This window comes from Hyla sarda, chromosome 1 (assembly GCF_029499605.1).
Source record: "Hyla sarda isolate aHylSar1 chromosome 1, aHylSar1.hap1, whole genome shotgun sequence".
In the NCBI taxonomy this organism is placed as follows: Eukaryota; Metazoa; Chordata; class Amphibia; order Anura; family Hylidae; genus Hyla; species Hyla sarda.
The window spans coordinates 307,504,531-307,522,990 of NC_079189.1; the positions used below are offsets into that span (position 1 = coordinate 307,504,531).

Below are 18,460 nucleotides of genomic sequence, written 5' to 3' on the forward strand. Positions count from 1 at the left end.
ACAGTGGTGCCTTAATGCTCTGCACATACCCCCATGGGTATAGCGGTGTGTATGTAGTACATATACACATGGGTGTGTGCAGAGCATTTGCACCCTAGTATTTGTAGTACTACAGTCTGTACTACAGACATGGGTTGGGTGCAATGTTCTGCCGTCTGCACATAGCCCCATGTGTATAGGAGTGTTATATAAAAAAAAAAAAAAAAAAAAAAAGAGTAAAGTTTAATAAAAATAAAAAAAACAGCTCCCCAATAAGAATTAGCTCCCCTTTTCCTATACAAAAAAAATGTAACACATTTTTTATTTTTTTACATATTTGATAATTTCTCTACAGCAATTGTAACTACATCAAAGAGCAGAATCACTGTAAAGAGTGCACACCACAAAATTATAGAATGCAAAGCAATGGCTTTGGGGTCCCGTCCCACGACATACTATTTTGGCTCGTCCGGTTTGTGGTCGCTATGCACTGGTGATATGAATTCATTTACCCTTTTTGCAGATTTGCCTACTTTCATATTATTATTTGGTGTTGTGTTTATATTGGTTGTAGGTTGCAGAGGTTCATTACCAGCACATCTATTTATGCATTATTGAGCACCACTAGGCAGTAGCCACATTATTAACCATCTGAGGGACGGGACTTAGGTGAGAAGGGGGTTCATGGCCCCTCTCCCATGTTGTAGAGGTATGCTCTGTTTTGAGCTTTTTAATTGATTTTAGCCCTCTTTGTCTTGTGTTTGTTTATTGTGTTACCAATAAAAAAATGTTTTGCTATACATTCTATAATTTTGTGGTGTGCACTCTTTACAGTGATTCTGCTCTTTGATTTAGTTACAGTTTTAACTTTACTGAGTAGTAGCACCCACGTTATTGCCTGGTGAGCCCCCCTTTATTGCATCTGTCTCTACAGCAATTGACATAAAATGTAAAAAAATAAAAATTAAAAAAATACTAGATTGTTGCTAGAAACTTTCAATATAGCCATTGTACATAATTTTTCAAGTAGAATCAGATGAACTTTTTTGGCATTTTGACATCTTTCCCAATTAATCGGTGAAATAATCAACAACTAATCGATTATTAAAATAATCATTAGCTTTAGCCCTGGTGAATTTTACAGCAATAAATGCGTTGAATCTGAATTGACCTCTACTGCGTGGGCAAAGATCTTTTAATGAACTGAGAAAAGACGTTGAAGCAAATTCGGGACATCAGGTTTTTCATTTTTTGTCCGTGCACTGATATATCCCATTAATGCACTGAACATGATCACCTATACCTAACCCCAATGGATTGAAGAATACTTAGTGTGCAGGACTTTGTACATAATATTATGCACACACAGCATAGGATGTATGGGACCAGGAGATTGTATTATATTATACCTACCTATGGCCAAAGAATAAGTGACAACTAGAAGGTTACTGGGGCGGCAGACCATTGCAAAAGATGCCTGTGTGAACAGTAACAAAAACATCACAGCGCTTTTTTAGTTCTTTGATACTTCTATATGAACAGTGATATGCTCAGCCCCATTATATAATTTTCAAGTGCTCTTTGTCCCACTATGTACTTTATAATAATGAGCACAAAAGATGGTGGAATAATGTATAAAGATATACGTCCTTTTTTCACTATACATTTTATGTGATGTGAGATTATTAAAACATGACTTTTATTCATATTTTTCAGTGTAATATTATATATTATATTATATTATATTATATTATATATATATATATATATGCATTCCTCCCTTCCTGTGGTGCCTGAGAAATAGTGTAGCTTGTCTACCAGTGAAGGATCTGCTGTTCTGATTTGCTGTGTTCCTGACCATTGCCCGTTTCCTGACTCTAGCCTAATCCATTAGTACATGCCAAATTCATTACACTTAGCTGTCCCTCATCTATTCAGCTCTGCTGTTCTTACAACACCAGCTCCGCTATAACACCAAGTCAGTTCTGCCTCTGATTTTGCTGCTGCGAATATGACATCTACTGACAGCAACCAATCAGGCCTCTGCAAAATTAAAGAAGCGATCTGATTGGTTGCTATGGCCAACTTTTCCTTTGCACAGGTTTTGATAAATCTCCACCCTGGTGTTTTCCTGCCTCTATGACCAGCTTCTGCACCCTGGGGCAGGATAAAGTGTGAATACCAGGGGAACACAGACTCCGCTCCCACATTTTGCCTGAAGCCAAAATCGGTAAGAGGCACAGTGGGTCCTCACCCATTGGGGCATTGCAAATGTACAAGAGTTACGTATACAAGGGTATAAAAGGGTAAAAATATTAGTTCAATAGATGCAAAGATGGATTCAGCTGTATGCATACAGCAGAATAGGTCTCCTATTGACATACATTATTTAAAAAACAACAAAAAATGCACTGCAACCAGCACCCTGTGCTCTACATCCTCCCCTTATTCATTAAAAACCTTGTGCAAGTTTACGTCCTTCATTAAAAACCCTGCATGAACTAAACCAGCCCGTGCAAGCCTGCGTCCTCAGGCTGTCACTAAAAACAGCACTCTGTGCAAGTCTATGTCCTCTCCCTGTGCAGCACAGCACCCAGTGCAAGTCTACGTCCTCCCCCTGTCCAGTCTTTGCAAACCTGCGTTCTCACAAAGCAGGCAGATGAGGGAGGCGGGTATGTTCTCTCCCCGCCTGCTCTGCCCTCCCCCCCCCAGCTCTAGCTTCAGAAAGCTGAGGGGAGGAGTGGACGCAGACTTGCACGGGACACAAGTCTGCACCTCACACTGGGATTCTTTTACTTTTGGTTTAGATGCCGCAATAAACTTTGATCGCGATGTCTAAAGGGTTAATGCCGGGCATCGGCTTGATCGGTGATGCCTTGTATTAATCCTGGGTCCTGATAGCAGTTTGGGACCCACTGGGTTTGAAGCGCGCTCAGCGTGTGAGCATGCTTCAAAGCCTGGGAACAGGAGGAGGGCATACAAGTACGCCCACCGTCGTTTAGTATCGGGACGCAAGGGTGTACCTGTACGCCCTTAGTCCCCAACAGGTTAAGACTAAAATACATTTATATTAACCTCTTAAGGACCAGGCCAATTTTATTTTTGAGTTTTCCTTTTTTCCTCCTTGCCTTCTAAAATCCATAACTCTTATATTTCCATCTACAGACCCATATAAGGGCTTGTTTTTTGCGTGACCAATTGTACTCTGTAACAAAACCTCTAATTTTACCATAAAATGTACGGCGAACCCAAAAAAAAAAAAAACTTTTTAGGGATGAAATTTAAATGAAAACCACAATTTTGCGCATTTTGGAGGGTTTTGTTTTCACACTATGCACTTTAGGGTAAAAATGACATGTGTTCTTTATTCTGTGGGTAAATACAATTAAAATGATACCCATGGCTAGATACTTCTATAATTTTGTACCGCTTCAAAAAAAATCTAAAACTTTTTGTACAAAATCAATAATCTAAAATCGCCCTATTTTGACCACCTATAACTTTTTCATTTTTTGTATATAGGGCGGTATGAGGGCTCATTTTTTGCGCCGTCATCTGTACTTTTTTTTAGATACCACATTTGCATATATAGAACTTTTAGATGATTTTTTATTAATTATTTTTTTAATAAAATGTGACAAAAAAAAGCAGCATTTTTGGACTTTTTAAATTGTTTACGCCATTCAACGTACGGGATAATTAAGATTATATTTTGATAGTAAGGACATTTACGCACGCGGCAATACCAAATATGTTTATTTAAAAAAATGTGGACGCTTTTTGGGGGGAAAAATTTGAAAAACTGACAATTTTCATTTTAATTGGGGGAGGGGATTTTTCACTTTTTTTTTACTTTTTATTTTTACATTTTTCAACTTTTATTTTACACTTTTTATGTCCCCATAGGGGACTATCTATAGCAATCCTTTGATTGCTAATACTGTTCAGTGCTATGTATAGGACACAGCACTGATCAGTATAATTGGTCATCTTCTGCTCTGGTCTGCTCGATCGCAGACCAGAGCAGAAGACCCCGGGAGACAGCCGGAGACAGGTGAGGGGACCTCCGGCCGCCATGCTGGATGATCGGATCGCCACGCGCGATCTGATCATCCATTCAAAGTACCGCAGATGCCATGATCTGTATTGATTAAGGCATCTGAGGGGTTAATGGAGGACATCCGTACGATCGCGGATGTGGGCCATTACGGGCGGGTCCCCGGCTGCTACTAGCAGCCAAAACCTGCCGTGTATGACGCGAGCAACGTTCCGATGCTCGCGGTCATACACAGGACGGAAATGTACGTCCTGGTGCAAGATGTCCCGCCAAACCAGGATGTACATTTACGTCCGTGGTCGTTAAGGGGTTAGATATAAGTGTGAACCCAGCCATATCTCCACTGCTCCCAGGATTTTCCTTGTTTCTATCTATGGAGGGGGTGTGTATAGGCTAACCATATTTTTCTTGAGTCTGTTGTAGGCCCCATATATAGGTATCCGCCCTCTTTGTGCCCCCACATCTTAGTATTCTGCAGGAACATGCTGATCTCAGCACTGCGACATGCTCCAGCCTTAACAGATTCAATGAAGCTAAAGTAGTAGCTAAAGCTAGTAAAGAGGGCAGGTTACGGTCACTAGCATGCAGGTTATAATCTAGTCACGTCCTTCTCATACACTGTTAATTATGTATGTAAAGACAAGAAAGAATCAGTCAAATGCAGCACCACATACAGTCTACAGTCCAGCCATACTGCTGATTCAGTGCTCCACTGCTTCACTGATCACAGTTAGTGATTTACCTTTGTTTTGGTACAGTCTAAGATTATCCTACTATCCCTTTTAGTTATTCTGTGATAAATACACAAGAATTAACATGACCGCCATTGTTTCCAAGTATGTATTTAAGAACAGCGTAGTACTTACTTATTACATTTAGTAGGCTGCTTTTTCCTGCATTAGTAGCTCCTGTGAGGACAACTTGTACCCCATCTCTCAGCCTCTCTCCTCGTCGGTTGTCCTTAAGATGTTCCTCCAGTTCTTTCTGAAGCTTATCAACCACTTCATCAACTGCCATTTTAATAAAAGAAGTAAAACCGTAAATATCTTGATAATATGAGTATTATTTGAAAATTATACAGGGATACTCTTCACAATCTGGTCACAAAAGTGTCTCAGTTAACACTAGAGTTTTACTGGTAATAACTGTGCCATCTTGCAAGAGCAGCATGCTATTGTGAATTAAATAGTTTTTTTTATTTTAACCCCTTAACCCCTTCATGACCCAGGGTTTTTCCGTTTTTGCACTCTCTTTCCTCCTTACCTTAAAAAAAAAAAAAAAACATAACTTTCAATTTTGCACCTAAAAATCCATAGGATGGCTTATTTTTTGCGCCACAAATTCTATTTTACCCAAAAATCTACAGAGAAACGGAAAAAAAAATTCATTGTGCGACGAAATTGAAGAAAAAACACCATTTTGTAACTTTTGGGGGCTTCCGTTTCTACACAGTACATTTTTCGGTAAAAATTACACTCTTTATTCTGTAGGTCCATACGGTTAAAATGATACCCTACTTATATAGGTTTGTTTTTATTGTACTTCTGGAAAAAAATCACAACTACATGCAGGAAAATGTATACGTTTAAAATTGTCATCTTCTGACCCCCCATAGCTTTTTTATTTTTCTGCGTATGGGGCGATATGAGGGCTAATTTTTAGCGTCGTGATCTGAAGTTTTTAGTGGTACCATTTTTGTAATGATCAGACTTTTTGATCACTTTTTATAAATTTTTTCATGATATAAAAAGTGACCAAAAATACGCTTTTTTGGACTTTTTTGAGCGTACGCCATTGACCGTACAGATTAATGAAATATTTTTATAATTCCGCACGCGATGATACCACATATGTTTATTTACACAGTTTTTTTTTTTTTTTAAATGGGAAAAGGGGGGTGATTCAAACTTTTATTAGGGAAGGACCTATAACACTGCACACACTAATCTTTTACATTGATCAATGGTTTCTCATAGGAAACCAGTGATCAATGATTCTGCCGCTTGACTGCTCATGCCTGGATCTCAGGCACTGAGCACTCATTCGGCGATCGGACAGCGAGGAGGCAGGTAGGGATCCTCCGGCTGTCATGTAAGCTGTTTGGGATGCCGCTATTTCGACACAGCAATCCCGAACAGCTCCCTGAGCTAACCGGCATTAGTTTACTTTCACTTTAGACACGGCATTCAACTTTGAACGCCGCGTATAAAGGGTTAATAGCGCGCGGCACCGCGATCACTGCCGCGCGCTATTAGTCACGGGTCCTGGCCGTTTCTAGGTGCCGGGCCCGACCCGCTATGATGCGGGGCCACGCCGTGGCCCCACGTTATAGAATGGGAGCCTACCCATGATGTACATTTATGTCATGGGTCGTGAAGGGGTTAAGGACCCAGACCATTTTCACCTTAAGGACCCAAGCATTTTTTTGCAAATCTGACCACTGTCACTAAGCATTAATAACTCTGGGATGCTTTTACTTTTCATTCTGATTCAGAGAGTTTTTTGTGACATATTCTACTTTATGCTAGTGGTATATATTTGTCGATATTTGCACCATTTCTTGGAGAAAATTTTGAATATTTAGCATTTATTTTAACTTTGAAACTCTCTGCTTATAAGGAAAATGGACATTCCAAATAAAATATATATTGATCACATATAAAATATGCCTACTTTATGTTTGCATCATAAAGTTGACGTTTTTACTTTAGGAAGACAGAGGGCTTCAAACTTCAGCAGCAATGTTCCAATTTTTCAGGGACCAGTTCAATTTTGAAGTGGATTTGAGGGGCCTTCATATTAGAAATACCCCACAAATGACCCCATTATAAAAACTACACCCCCCAAAGTATTCAAAATGACATTCAGTCAGTGTTTTAACCCTTTAGGTGTTTCACAGGAATAGCAGCTAAGTGAAGGAGAAAATTCAAAATCTTCATTTTTTACACTCACATGTTATTGTAGACTCAGTTTTTGAATTTTTACAAGGGGTAAAAGGAGAAAAAGCCCCCAAAATATGTAACCCAATTACTCTCGAGTAAGGAAATACCTCATACAAGGATGTAAAGTGCTCTGTGGGCGCACTAGAGGGCTCAGAAGGGACAATGGGATTTTGGAGAGTGAATTTTGCTGAAATGGTTTTTGTGGGGCACGTCGTATTTAGGAAGTCCCTATGGTGCCAGAACCGTGCAAAAAAAAATAAAAAATCCCCACATGGCATACTATTTTGGAAACTACACCCCTCAAGGCACTTAAAAAGGGTACAGTGAGCCTTAACACAGGTGTTTGACGACTTTCCGTTTAAGTCGGACGTGTAAATGAAAATGTGTTTTTTTTCACTAAAATGTAGTTTTCCCCACAAATTTACCATTTTTACAAGAGGTAATAAGAGACTATGCCCCCCAAAAGTTGTAATCCCATTTCTTCTGAGTATGGAAATACCCCATGTATGGATGTAAAGTGATCTGCTGGTGCACTAAAATGCTCAGAAGAGAAGGAGCGCTTTTGGAGAGAGAATTTGTTTGGAATGGAAGTCGCGGGCCATGTGAGTTTACAAAGCCCCCATAGTGCCAGAACAGTGGATGCCCCCACATGTGACCCCATTTTGGAAACTACACCCATCACGGAATGTAATAAGGTGTGCAGTGAGCATTTACACCCCTTGGCGTTTTACAGACTTTTGGAATAGTAGGCTGTGTAAACGATCTGTCAGACTCCTGTGGGGCATAAATGCTCACTGTACCCCTTATTACATTATGTGAGGTGTAGTTTCCAAAATGGGGTCACATGTGGGGGGGGGGGGGGGGGTTGTACACTGTTCTTGCACTATGGAGGCTTTGTAAATGCACATGGTCTTCAATTCCAGCCAAATTCTCTCTCCAAAAAGCCCAATGATGCTCATTCTCTTCTGAGCATTGCCCGCAGAGCACTTTTTCACATTTAACTTTAATAAATATTTGTCAGACACCTGTGGGGTGTTAAGCTCACTATACCCCTGGTTATGTACACATTTTTTTTTTCCCGTTTATGTCAGAACCGCTGTAATGATCAGCCACCCCTGTGCAAAATCACCTCAAATGTACATAGCGCTCTCACTCCTGAGCCTTGTTGTGTGCCCGAAGAGCATTTTACGTCCACATATGGGATATTTCCCTACTCAGAAGAAATTGTGTTACAAATTTTGGGGGTCTTTCTTTCCCTTTTACCTCTTGTGAAAATGAAGAGTATGGGGCAACACCAGCATGTTAGTGTAAAAAAATGTAATTGTTTACAACAACATGCTAGAGTAGACCCCAAATTTACCTTTTGATAAGGGGTAAAAGGAGAAAAAGCCCCCCAAAATGTGTAAGGCAATTTCTCCCGAGTACGGAAATACTCCATATGTTACTGTAGCCTTGAAATACGACAAGACTCCGAAGTGAGAGCGCGCCATGCGCATCTGAGGCCTGAATTAGGGATTTGCATAGGGACGGACCCAGATGCAAGAATTACACTTGCCTCAGATACCAAAATTACCCTACGGTAGGGTTTCCCCAAACAGGGTGCCTCCAGCTGTTGCAAAACTCCCAGGATGCTTGGACAGTCCATGGCTGAAAACCATGCTGTACCAGTAGTTTTTCAAATGTTTTTTTTTTGGGGGGGGGGGGGGGTGTCTGTGTATATGTAGTGTTTTACTTTTTAATTTGTTTAGGTGTAGTGCAGTGTTTTCATGGTACATTCACACAGGCGGGGGTTCACAGCGAGTTTCTCACGGGGAGTTTGAGATGTAGCAAATATTAAGCTGCAGCTCAAACTTGCAGAGAGGAACTTGCTGTAAATCCCCAGCTATGTAAATGTAACCTGTAGCTGTTGCAAAACTACAACTCCCAGAATGCCATTTGGCTGTCCGCACATGCTGGGGGTTGTAGTTATGCAACAGCTGAAGGCACACTGGTTGCGAAACTGTTTGTTACTTAACTCAGTGTTTCACAACCAGTGTGCCTCAAGCTGTTGCAAAACTAAAACTCCCAGCATGTACGGTCTGTCAGTGCATGCTGGGCGTTTTATATTGCAACAGCTGTAAGCGAAACACTGAGTTAGGTAACAAACAGTTTCGCAACCAGTGTGCCTTCAGCTGTTGCATAACTACAACTCTCAGCATTCACTTACAGCCGAAGGGCATGCCCAGCATGCCCTTTGGCTGTCAGTGCATGATGGGGGTTGTAGTTATGCAACAGCTGGAGGCACACTTTCATAGAAAAAAAGTGTGCCTCCAACTGTTGCATAACTACAACCCCCAGCATGCACAAACTACCAAAGAGCATGCTGGAAGTTGTAGTTGTGCCTTCTGCTGTTTCATTACAACAACTCTCAGCATGCCTTTTTGTGCATGCTGGGAGTTGTTGCTAGGCAACAGCAGGAGGCACAACCTTACCTCCTGCTGCTGCTCTGCTGGACTCCACTCCTGATGCATCGATCCTGGGGATCGGGGGCCCCAGGTCTAGGAGAGGACTCTCGCCACCCGCTCTTGCCCTCCGGAATAGGGGCGGAGCAGGTGCAGTTAGGTCGAGGAATCAGGACGATCGTGAGGTGGCCAGTGCCACCTCAATCCTGCTGCTAAAGGTTGATAGGTGCAGTCTCGGACAGCACTATCACCCTTTTTTTTCCCGGGTCACCTGGGCCCCAATTGACAAAGAATCCCCAACATGGGGGGGGGGGGGCCCCAGGGGTTTGCACGGGGGGGGCCTGCTGGACGATTTCTGCAGGCATCCCAGTCCGGTCCCCGGCGGGGACGCCTTGGGTCCTTAACCCCTTAAGGACTCAGGGTTTTTCCGTTTTTGCACTTTCGTTTTTTCCTCCTTACCTTTTAAAAATCATAACCCTTTAAATTTTCCACCTAAAAATCCATATTATGGCTTATTTTTTGCATCGCCAATTCTACTTTGCAGTGACATTAGTCATTTTACCCAAAAATGCACGGCCAAACGGAAAAAAAAATCATTGTGCGACAAAATCGAAAAAAAAACGCCATTTTGTAACTTTTGGGGGCTTCCGTTTCTATGCAGTGCATATTTCGGTAAAAATTACACCTTATCATTATTCTGTAGGTCCATACGGTTAAAATGATACCCTACTTATATAGGTTTGATTTTGTCGCACTTCTGGAAAAAATCATAACTACATGCAGGAAAATTTATACGTTTAAAAATGTCATCTTCTGACCCCTATAACTTTTTTATTTTTCCACGTACAGGGCGGTATGAGGACTCATTTTTTGCGCCGTGATCTGAAGTTTTTATTGGTATGATTTTTGTTTTGATCGGACTTTATGATCACTTTTTATTCATTTTTTAATGTTATGAAAAGTGACCAAAATACGCTTTTTTTGACTTTGGAATTTTTTTGCGCGTACGCCATTGACCGTACGGCTTAATTAATGATATATTTTTACAGTTCGGACATTTACGCACGTGGCGATACCACATATGTTTATTTATTTATTTTTTTACACTGTTTTATTTTTTTTTATGGGAAAAGGGGGGTGATTCAAACTTTTATTAGGGAAGGGGTTAAATTACCTTTATTAACACTTTTTTTTTACTTTTTTTTTGCAGTGTTATAGGTCCCATAGGGACCTATAACACTGCACACACTGATCGCTCATCCTGATCACAGGCGTGTATTAACACGCCTGTGATCAGCTTTATCGGCGCTTGACTGCTCCTGCCTGGATCTCAGGCACGGAGCAGTCATTCGTCGATCGGACACCGAGGAGGCAGGTAAGAGCCCTCCCGGTGTCCGATCAGCTGTTCGGGACGCCGCGATTTCACCGCGGCGGTCCCGAACAGCCCGACTGAGCAGCCGGGATACTTTCAGTTTCACTTTAGAAGCGGCGGTCAGCTTTGACTGCCGCTTCTAAAGGGTTAATACCGCACATCGCCGCGATCGGCGATGTGTGGTATTAGCCGCGGGTCCCGGCCGTTGATTAGCGCCGGGACCGACGCGATATGATGCGGGATCGCGGCGCGATCCCGCTTCATATCGCGGGAGCCGGCGCAGGACGTAAATATACGTCCTGCGTCGTTAAGGGGTTAAGGGGTTATGTCTATGGGAGGGGGCGTTGCGGCCGTTACGCCCCCTCCCATAGAAATGAATGGAGGGGGTGTGGCGTGACATCACTGAAGCCTGGCGGTTTCCGAAACTTCAGACGCAGCTACGTATAGAATGCGGGCTGCTGCAGGGAGATCCCAGGGGCAGGCCCCCCGCAATCAGACATCTTACCCCCTATCCTTTCGATAGGAGATAAAGGGGTATTCTGGGCAAAAACATCTTAAGGACGTGGCAATACCCATTATGTATAGGTTTGGGTGTTTTTTATTTTTATTGGAAAAGGGGCATTTTTGTTTCACTGTTTACAGGTTATACTATGCTGCAGGACATATGTACTGCAGCACAGTATAATAGTTAGTACGACACTGACTAAAAGCCTGTGCGATACAGCCAAGGGCTGAAAAACTGATACAGACTACAAGACTGATAACGGCATCTATGGGGTTAATGTTGCAGAGACCGGCATGATCCTCATCTTGGCAGCTGCAGAGGAGCCTCGGCTGTGATTGACAGCCGGGATCCGGCAGCGATCTCCAGCAGCGCTAACAAGCTAGCTACTTGGACGTATGCATATGTCCTAGGGTGGGGTTAATCTTTTTTTAAAACAAAAAAAATATCTTTTTCTAGTTAAATGTCAATTCAAGTGCCTTAATAGCCCGTTTCACAGTTTAACCTCAAAATGTGACATACATGTTGTGCCCTGGTTGCCTTCCAGGAGTATGAAGTGCATTCAAAAGCTGAGCGTGCTTCATACACACTGAGTTTCAGGTGCTATCAGCAGTCAGGACTGACCTGTAATGCTGGACATAGCACGATACCCCTTTAATGCCAAATTTCTCCTCTTAGGGTACGTTCACACGCGTGGATTTACAGCAGATTTTACGCTGCAGATGCGCTGGTGAAGGCTACGAGCAGGCACTTGTAAAGCCAGCATAGAGCGGTGAAGGCCCGCTCTATGCTGGCTTTACAAGTGCCTGCTCGTAGCGGCAATACGCCTCTACCAGCAGGCACACTGCGATGTGCGAGTCGCAGTATACTCTCACATCGCGGGAGCTCTCTGCCTAGCCAGCATACAGTGGCCCCCATCACCAGCGGATCCGCAGCTAAATATGCTGCAAAAATCCGCACGTCTGAAAGTACCCTAAGGGTGCATTCACACGGGCGTATTTGTCAGCGGATCTGTAGCTGCGGATCCGCTTAGAAAGGCCCCTAAAGTGCTGCCCTCTTTGTGGTTCAAACTTTTTTGCCGAGTGGCTTATTCACATTTATTAACATATATATCATATTGAATATGATCTATTACAAAGTCTGTTATATTGACTTGAACTATTGATTATGCTTATATTTTTTTTAAACAACAGTGACCATTTATATTTTGTAAATATGCCATCACTTTCTGATTGATAGAGGTAGGATCTAGGCATTTTTGTATTTTTTTGTTAATAGGTAGGACTCTTAAGAACACGCTGATACGAAATCTCTTTATAAATTTTTTCTTTTGGGGGGGGGGGGCTTAGTCACATTTCATTTAAAACTATATTTTTGAAATATTTTATTTTTATTTCCCAATAGGGGACTGTTTATAGCAATCTTTTGATGACTATACATAGGTATAGTACTGATCAGTATAAAAAATAAAAAAAAAGACAGCAGGAGGCAGGTGAGGAGACCAGCAGCGATTATGACTCTTCGGACCCCTGCAGTCATGCTGTGGGTGGACCATTAAGTCTTACTAAGCCCCCGTTATGCTTCCGATGCTGTAATCCGTATAGATCACAGCATCTGAAGGGTTAATGGTGGGCATCAGTGTGAACGTGCATAAAGCGATCGCAGCTCGTACAGTCACTTTATGTACAGGACTTAAATGTAAGAGGGCATCAGAACGTACATTTACGAGGGAGATTTTTTTAAAACCTGTGCAATATAAAAGTTGACCAGTTGCCATAGCAATAGTAATCTGATTTGCTGCTGTGGGCAACTGGTCAACCTTTGATCTGCACAGGTTTTGATAAATCTCCCAAAAAAATTTTTTCATATATCCATATACAGATTGTTATTAGAAACACTTACCCGCTAGAAGAACATCTTCCTCTACATTATCATCCTCACTAAAATCTATGAAGGCCTCAATGTGAGCAAGACCCTGGTAAGAATCAGAGCACACAAGACTCAGTTGAGTAAATAAAAAAGTCAACACAAAGAAGACATACAAACTGTTGTACAGTATCTAATGTTCCCAGAATGGCAGTGTTAAGACTTGTACTTAATTATTGTTGATAATCAATACGATGTGTGATGTCCCAGTATGGGATATGCTCCTACAGTCCTGTCTGAGTCCCTGTATGTCCTCAGGGCTCACCTGCAGTGTTTCCACATAATTTTTATAAGTTTTATACTAAGGGTAAAGGACCTTTGATATGGTCACATGTTCAAGTCATAAGTCTGTTACCCAGAGAGCACCAGGTGACACAGTTGGCCTATGGGCTCCTTGCTTAGCCCCCCTTTATAAGAGAGGGAGGTACTACAATCTCTCTCTTCCATCACACTTTGTGCTGAGGTCAAGTCCAGTCCAGACCTCTCAGGGCCAGTGTCCAGCACATCTGGAGGCCTCAAGCCTAAATTGCAGCCACAAGTCTAACTCAAGTCATCTTTGTCTTCTGTCACTATCTTCAGTCAAGTCAGTTAGTCAGCGTGGCTGTGCTAGAATCTGTCAAGTCACTGCAAGTCCCAGCAAGCTGCGATGTCCCTCGTGTTACCGGGAACCTTACTACCCTGTAAAGACTGTTATATCTGTTCAACTTCCGTAAAGCTACCGTTAACCTTAACCTGGCCTTGGACTATTATTTACCCCTGCCTAACCTAGGAGTAACGGGATTACCTTTGGGTGGTTACATAAGCAAACACCATCTGCCTCCTACACCTTACATCGCACCCCCGTGGCTCACCACAGATGCGAAAGCATCGGTATATGTATTTCACTGGTCAAATAAAATGGAGACTGAACAAGAAACCAAAGACACTTGTACATATGACAAACAAGACAAAAATAACTGACACTTCTACACTACTTCAGAACCTTTCAGACACAGAGCCAACCTGTGGCTACAGACATACACAACAGATAATACATAACAGGTAGAACTGGCAGTGGAATTAAATAGGGGAGACTTATCAAAACCTGTCCTGAGGAAAAGTTGCTGAGTTACCCATAGCAACCAATCAGATCGCTTCTTTAATTTTTCAGAGGCCTTTTCAAATATAAAAGAAGTGATCTGATTGGTTGCTATGGGCAATTTTTCCTCTGGACAGGTTTTTATAAAACTCCCCCAATATGCTCAACCTGTTAAGGACAAAGGGCGGACAGGTACGCCCTTGCATCCTGGTGGTACTTAACCCCTTGAGGACGGGGCTGTTTCTTTTTTGCACTTTTGTTTTTTTCTTTCTTACCTTCTAAAAATCATCACTCTAAATGTTCCACCTACAGACCCATGAGGGCTGTTTTTTGCGCCAATTTTACTTTGTAATAATGTCAATCATTTCACCACCAAATTTAAAGTGAAATCAGAAAAATATTGAGGCAAAAAAAAAAAGCCATCTTGTAAATTTTGGAGGCTTCCAACTCTAAGCAGTGCACTTTTCAGTAAAAATTATACCTTATATTCTGTAGTTTTATTGTAATTTATTTGGTCCATGCGATTAAAATGACACCCATCTTATATATTTTTGATTTTGTTTTATTTGTTTTAAAAAATGATGGCCGCCATTTATCATTGTAGTGTAAGTGAAGCATTTTTCTACATCTTTTTTTGTGAGCTGATAATATGTAGGAGCACCACATTTATTAAATGGTCACAGGGCATTTCATAAATTTTGTGCAGGTCACATTTTCTGAAATTTCTCTCTTCACATACACCAAAAAGCTAAGCTAAGTCTGGGCTGGTGTAGTTTTAGAGACTTTTCAGTGGCTTCAGTTTATAGGCCCACATTTATCATTGTCTTTAGACAGTTTTTTTTTTGTCTACAAAAGGCGCAAAAAAGCGCAAGCAGGGTTTATTTGCACTTTTTTGCGCCTTTTCGTTTACACATTTCAACTGATTTTGAGTTGTAATCCACAGATTTTTGACAATACACGATATGGAAGGGTTTTATGAACTGCGCCTTTTTGTGTGGCTGTATGAGGTGTCTTTTTGATCGCTTTTTATGCGCTTTTTTTCTTCGTGTACGCCATTGACCGTGCGGTTTAATTAACATATTTTTACAGTTCGGACATTTACACACGCGGCGATACCACATATGTTTTTTTTTGCTATAATGATTCAAACTTTTGTTAGGGAAGGGGCTAACTGACATTTATTAACTTATTTTTTACTATTTTAGTCCCCATAGGGGGACTACAACATGCAATCCTTGGATTGCATACACTGATCAATGCTATGCCATAGCATTGATCAATGTTCTGTGCTAGATTGCTTCATGCTGTTGAGGCTTTCTGGAGCATCAAGCCACAGATCTGTCGGTAAGGACCCTCCCGCCGTCCTCTCAGCTGATCAAAACATCACCATTTTACCGCAATGGTCCTGATCAGCTTCGCTGATTGGGGCATCTAATTTATTGCCGGGCATCACTGCGATCGGTGATTTCCAGCATTAGACATGGGTCCTGGTGGCAGATAGCCACCGGTATCGACCCGCGCTCACCTCCTGAGCGCACGTCATAGAAGGGGAGTGGGACGAGGGCGTACAGGTTAAGGACCAAGGGCGTATCTGTACGCACTCAATCCTTAAGCGGTTTTGAAGCGAGCGTAAGAGCTGCAGCTACTATCAGTAGCCTCACACTCACTGCTTATGCCGGCATTTAACCCTTTAGATGCAGTGATCGGCATCTAAAGTAAAAGTGAAAGATGGCAGCTCAGTGGCACTTATGAAAACCTTGCAAAGGAGGAGGGTATCCTACCTGTCTCCAGCCACCCGATCACCGATTAAATGATGTAGCCTGGCTTAGCCAGCCTATATCAGTGGATATAATCACTGCATATAAAAGTCCCCTATGGGGACTTAAATGTAAAAAAAAAAAAAAAAAAAAAAAAAAAAAAAAAAACACGTTTCTAAAATTATATAAAACCTTCTCTAATAAAAAAATCTAATCTCCCTTATTTTCCCATAAAAAAAATAAAAAAAAATAAAATAGAAAAAAAATATAACATGTTTGGTATTGCCTCATGCATAAATGTCCAAGCTATGAAAATATGTTTATATTTCTGCTCAGTAAACGGTGTAAACTTAATACCAAACCATACTGATTTTTAAAATCACATATCAAGACAGAATTTTATGCATACCAATTTTTTTTAAATAATTGAATATAGAAAAACTTTAGTACAATAATAGAAAAACAATATAAATTGGGTATCGTTTTAGTCGCATTAACGTACAGAATAACGATAATGTATCATTTTTACCATAAAGTGCACTGCGAAAAAACCAAATCCCCTAAAGTTTGCTAGATTGCAGTTTTCTTAAATTAAATTTCCGCCCAAATATCTTTTTAGTTGCGCCGTACATTTTATGGTAAAATGAAAGATGTCACTAAAAAGTACAATTGTTTGCGCAAAAAACAAGCCTGTCTGTCGGTGAAAAATTAAAAAAGACTTATGGATTTTAAAAGGAGGAGGAAAAAACAAAAATGCAAAAATGAAAATTGGTCCAGTCCTTAAGGTCAAAATGGGCTTCATACGTAAGGGGTTAAAGGGCATGTGCACATGGGCAAAAAAAAAAAAAAAAATTTCTATGCAGTTCACCATCTCCCATTGATATCAATAGAAGCAGGTATTTAAAAAAAATTTTTTTTTTTTTTAATTAAAAACGGCATGGTATTTGACACAGAAAAACCATTGCGGTTTCCATGTCAAAAACCATGCAATTCATGCACGTGTAAACATATCCTTAAATGTCAAAATAATGCAAGTTTGTTGAGCAAACACCAGGCTTGTGCAAAAATTTTGTGATACGTGCAGTGCTCGCCAAGTGGGCAGAGTGTGGTGTAAAGTGAGCATGGATTCACTTAAAGGGGGTGTGATAAAATGGACACACCAAATTTATTACAAATTTACTGCCAAACTTTATTTGTAAACCTCAGATCCCAATCACCTAGGGTAATAACACACAGCCCGTCTGCCAGCAAACTTTGATGGCTAACAGGTCTGCCAGCAAGGGTGTGCACATTTGGCTGCCGCATTACGGCCACATGCAGCTGATAGCCCATGTGTTTTCTCTGAACAAAATTTGGTATTGCAATAGTAACAACCTATGCACAATATTAACACTGCATGCGTTAGTCATGTACAGCATGGTTGACCTTGTTCAGATTCAAACCACTATATACATAGAATGTAACCCATGTAACTACATCAGAATGTTAGGAGGGGAAGAAGTTCTCTAACCCTGATTAGTTGCTGGCTCCACCTGTGGTATAGCTGTCCAAGCTCACCGGACATCTGACGCAAGGCCTGCCTTCTCTGGACCTCAGTTTCTGCGTGAATTAGATCTCCAAGACCCTCCACCTCAGTCAAATCAAGTTTTCCATTTTGAAAAGCTCTTTTGGTGAATTCACCTGGTTCTGCTGGACGGAGCATTTGCAGAGATCCTACAAGACAGTGTGAGATTTTGTCCATTTTAACATATATATTCCTCAATATTGAAATTGTAGCACCAACACAGACAAGTCGTAAGGTTATGCAAATTAAGGAAGTAGCAAGTGTCACTAAGATCTGCAAATTACTACATTTACAAGTACCTAACTCCAATTGGTGGCATGTGGGAGGGGCTTCAAATGGTATTAGTCTCAGAGATCACTTGTTACGAACTGAGGAGGTCAGAATCCTTGAACTCAGACACCTTGGTATATCACTCCAGAGGCAAACCTCTTCACAGACGGATTGCCAGATTAGTAGAATGGCAAACCATTATCGGCACTGTACTTGGTTGAAATTGGAGGTCACATACCAAGCATAGGGTGTTACACAGAGTCTATACAAACTATCAGAACATTGCACAACATTGGGCTAGGAGTCAGATTTCTAGCTACAGGTGTTTCTTTGGCTTTACACTACCACCATCAAAGGCCAATATGGTACAAGAACTTGTGAGCAATGCCATAAAGAGGACATCAAACCACTCCTACACCCTGTATTATAGCATGGAATGCCATAATATACAGTAGCCAGACCCCTCTAGTTTTCATCCCAGGTACACTAACAGCTCGCCATTGCTTTGATTTGGTTGTGAAACCTGTGGTACAATAATTTCTCCAAAGTGTCCCAACAGCCATTGTTTCTAA

The 18,460-nt window shown here is 41.3% G+C and overlaps 1 protein-coding gene across 4 annotated transcripts in view; it reads right to left on the minus strand.

The window, feature by feature from the left end:
• Positions 1 to 18,460, minus strand: part of GTPBP3 (GTP binding protein 3, mitochondrial) — a 101,157-nt gene that overhangs the window by 61,579 nt on the left and 21,118 nt on the right. For all 4 annotated transcript variants that reach the window (XM_056518224.1, XM_056518223.1, XM_056518225.1 and 1 more), the window contains exons 5-7: positions 17,565 to 17,767; positions 13,196 to 13,268; positions 4,903 to 5,046 (exon numbers count right to left, since the gene is read on the minus strand). In XM_056518224.1, coding sequence (XP_056374199.1) covers positions 4,903 to 5,046; positions 13,196 to 13,268; positions 17,565 to 17,767 — 420 coding nt within the window. The remainder of the gene's footprint in view (positions 1 to 4,902; positions 5,047 to 13,195; positions 13,269 to 17,564; positions 17,768 to 18,460) is intronic.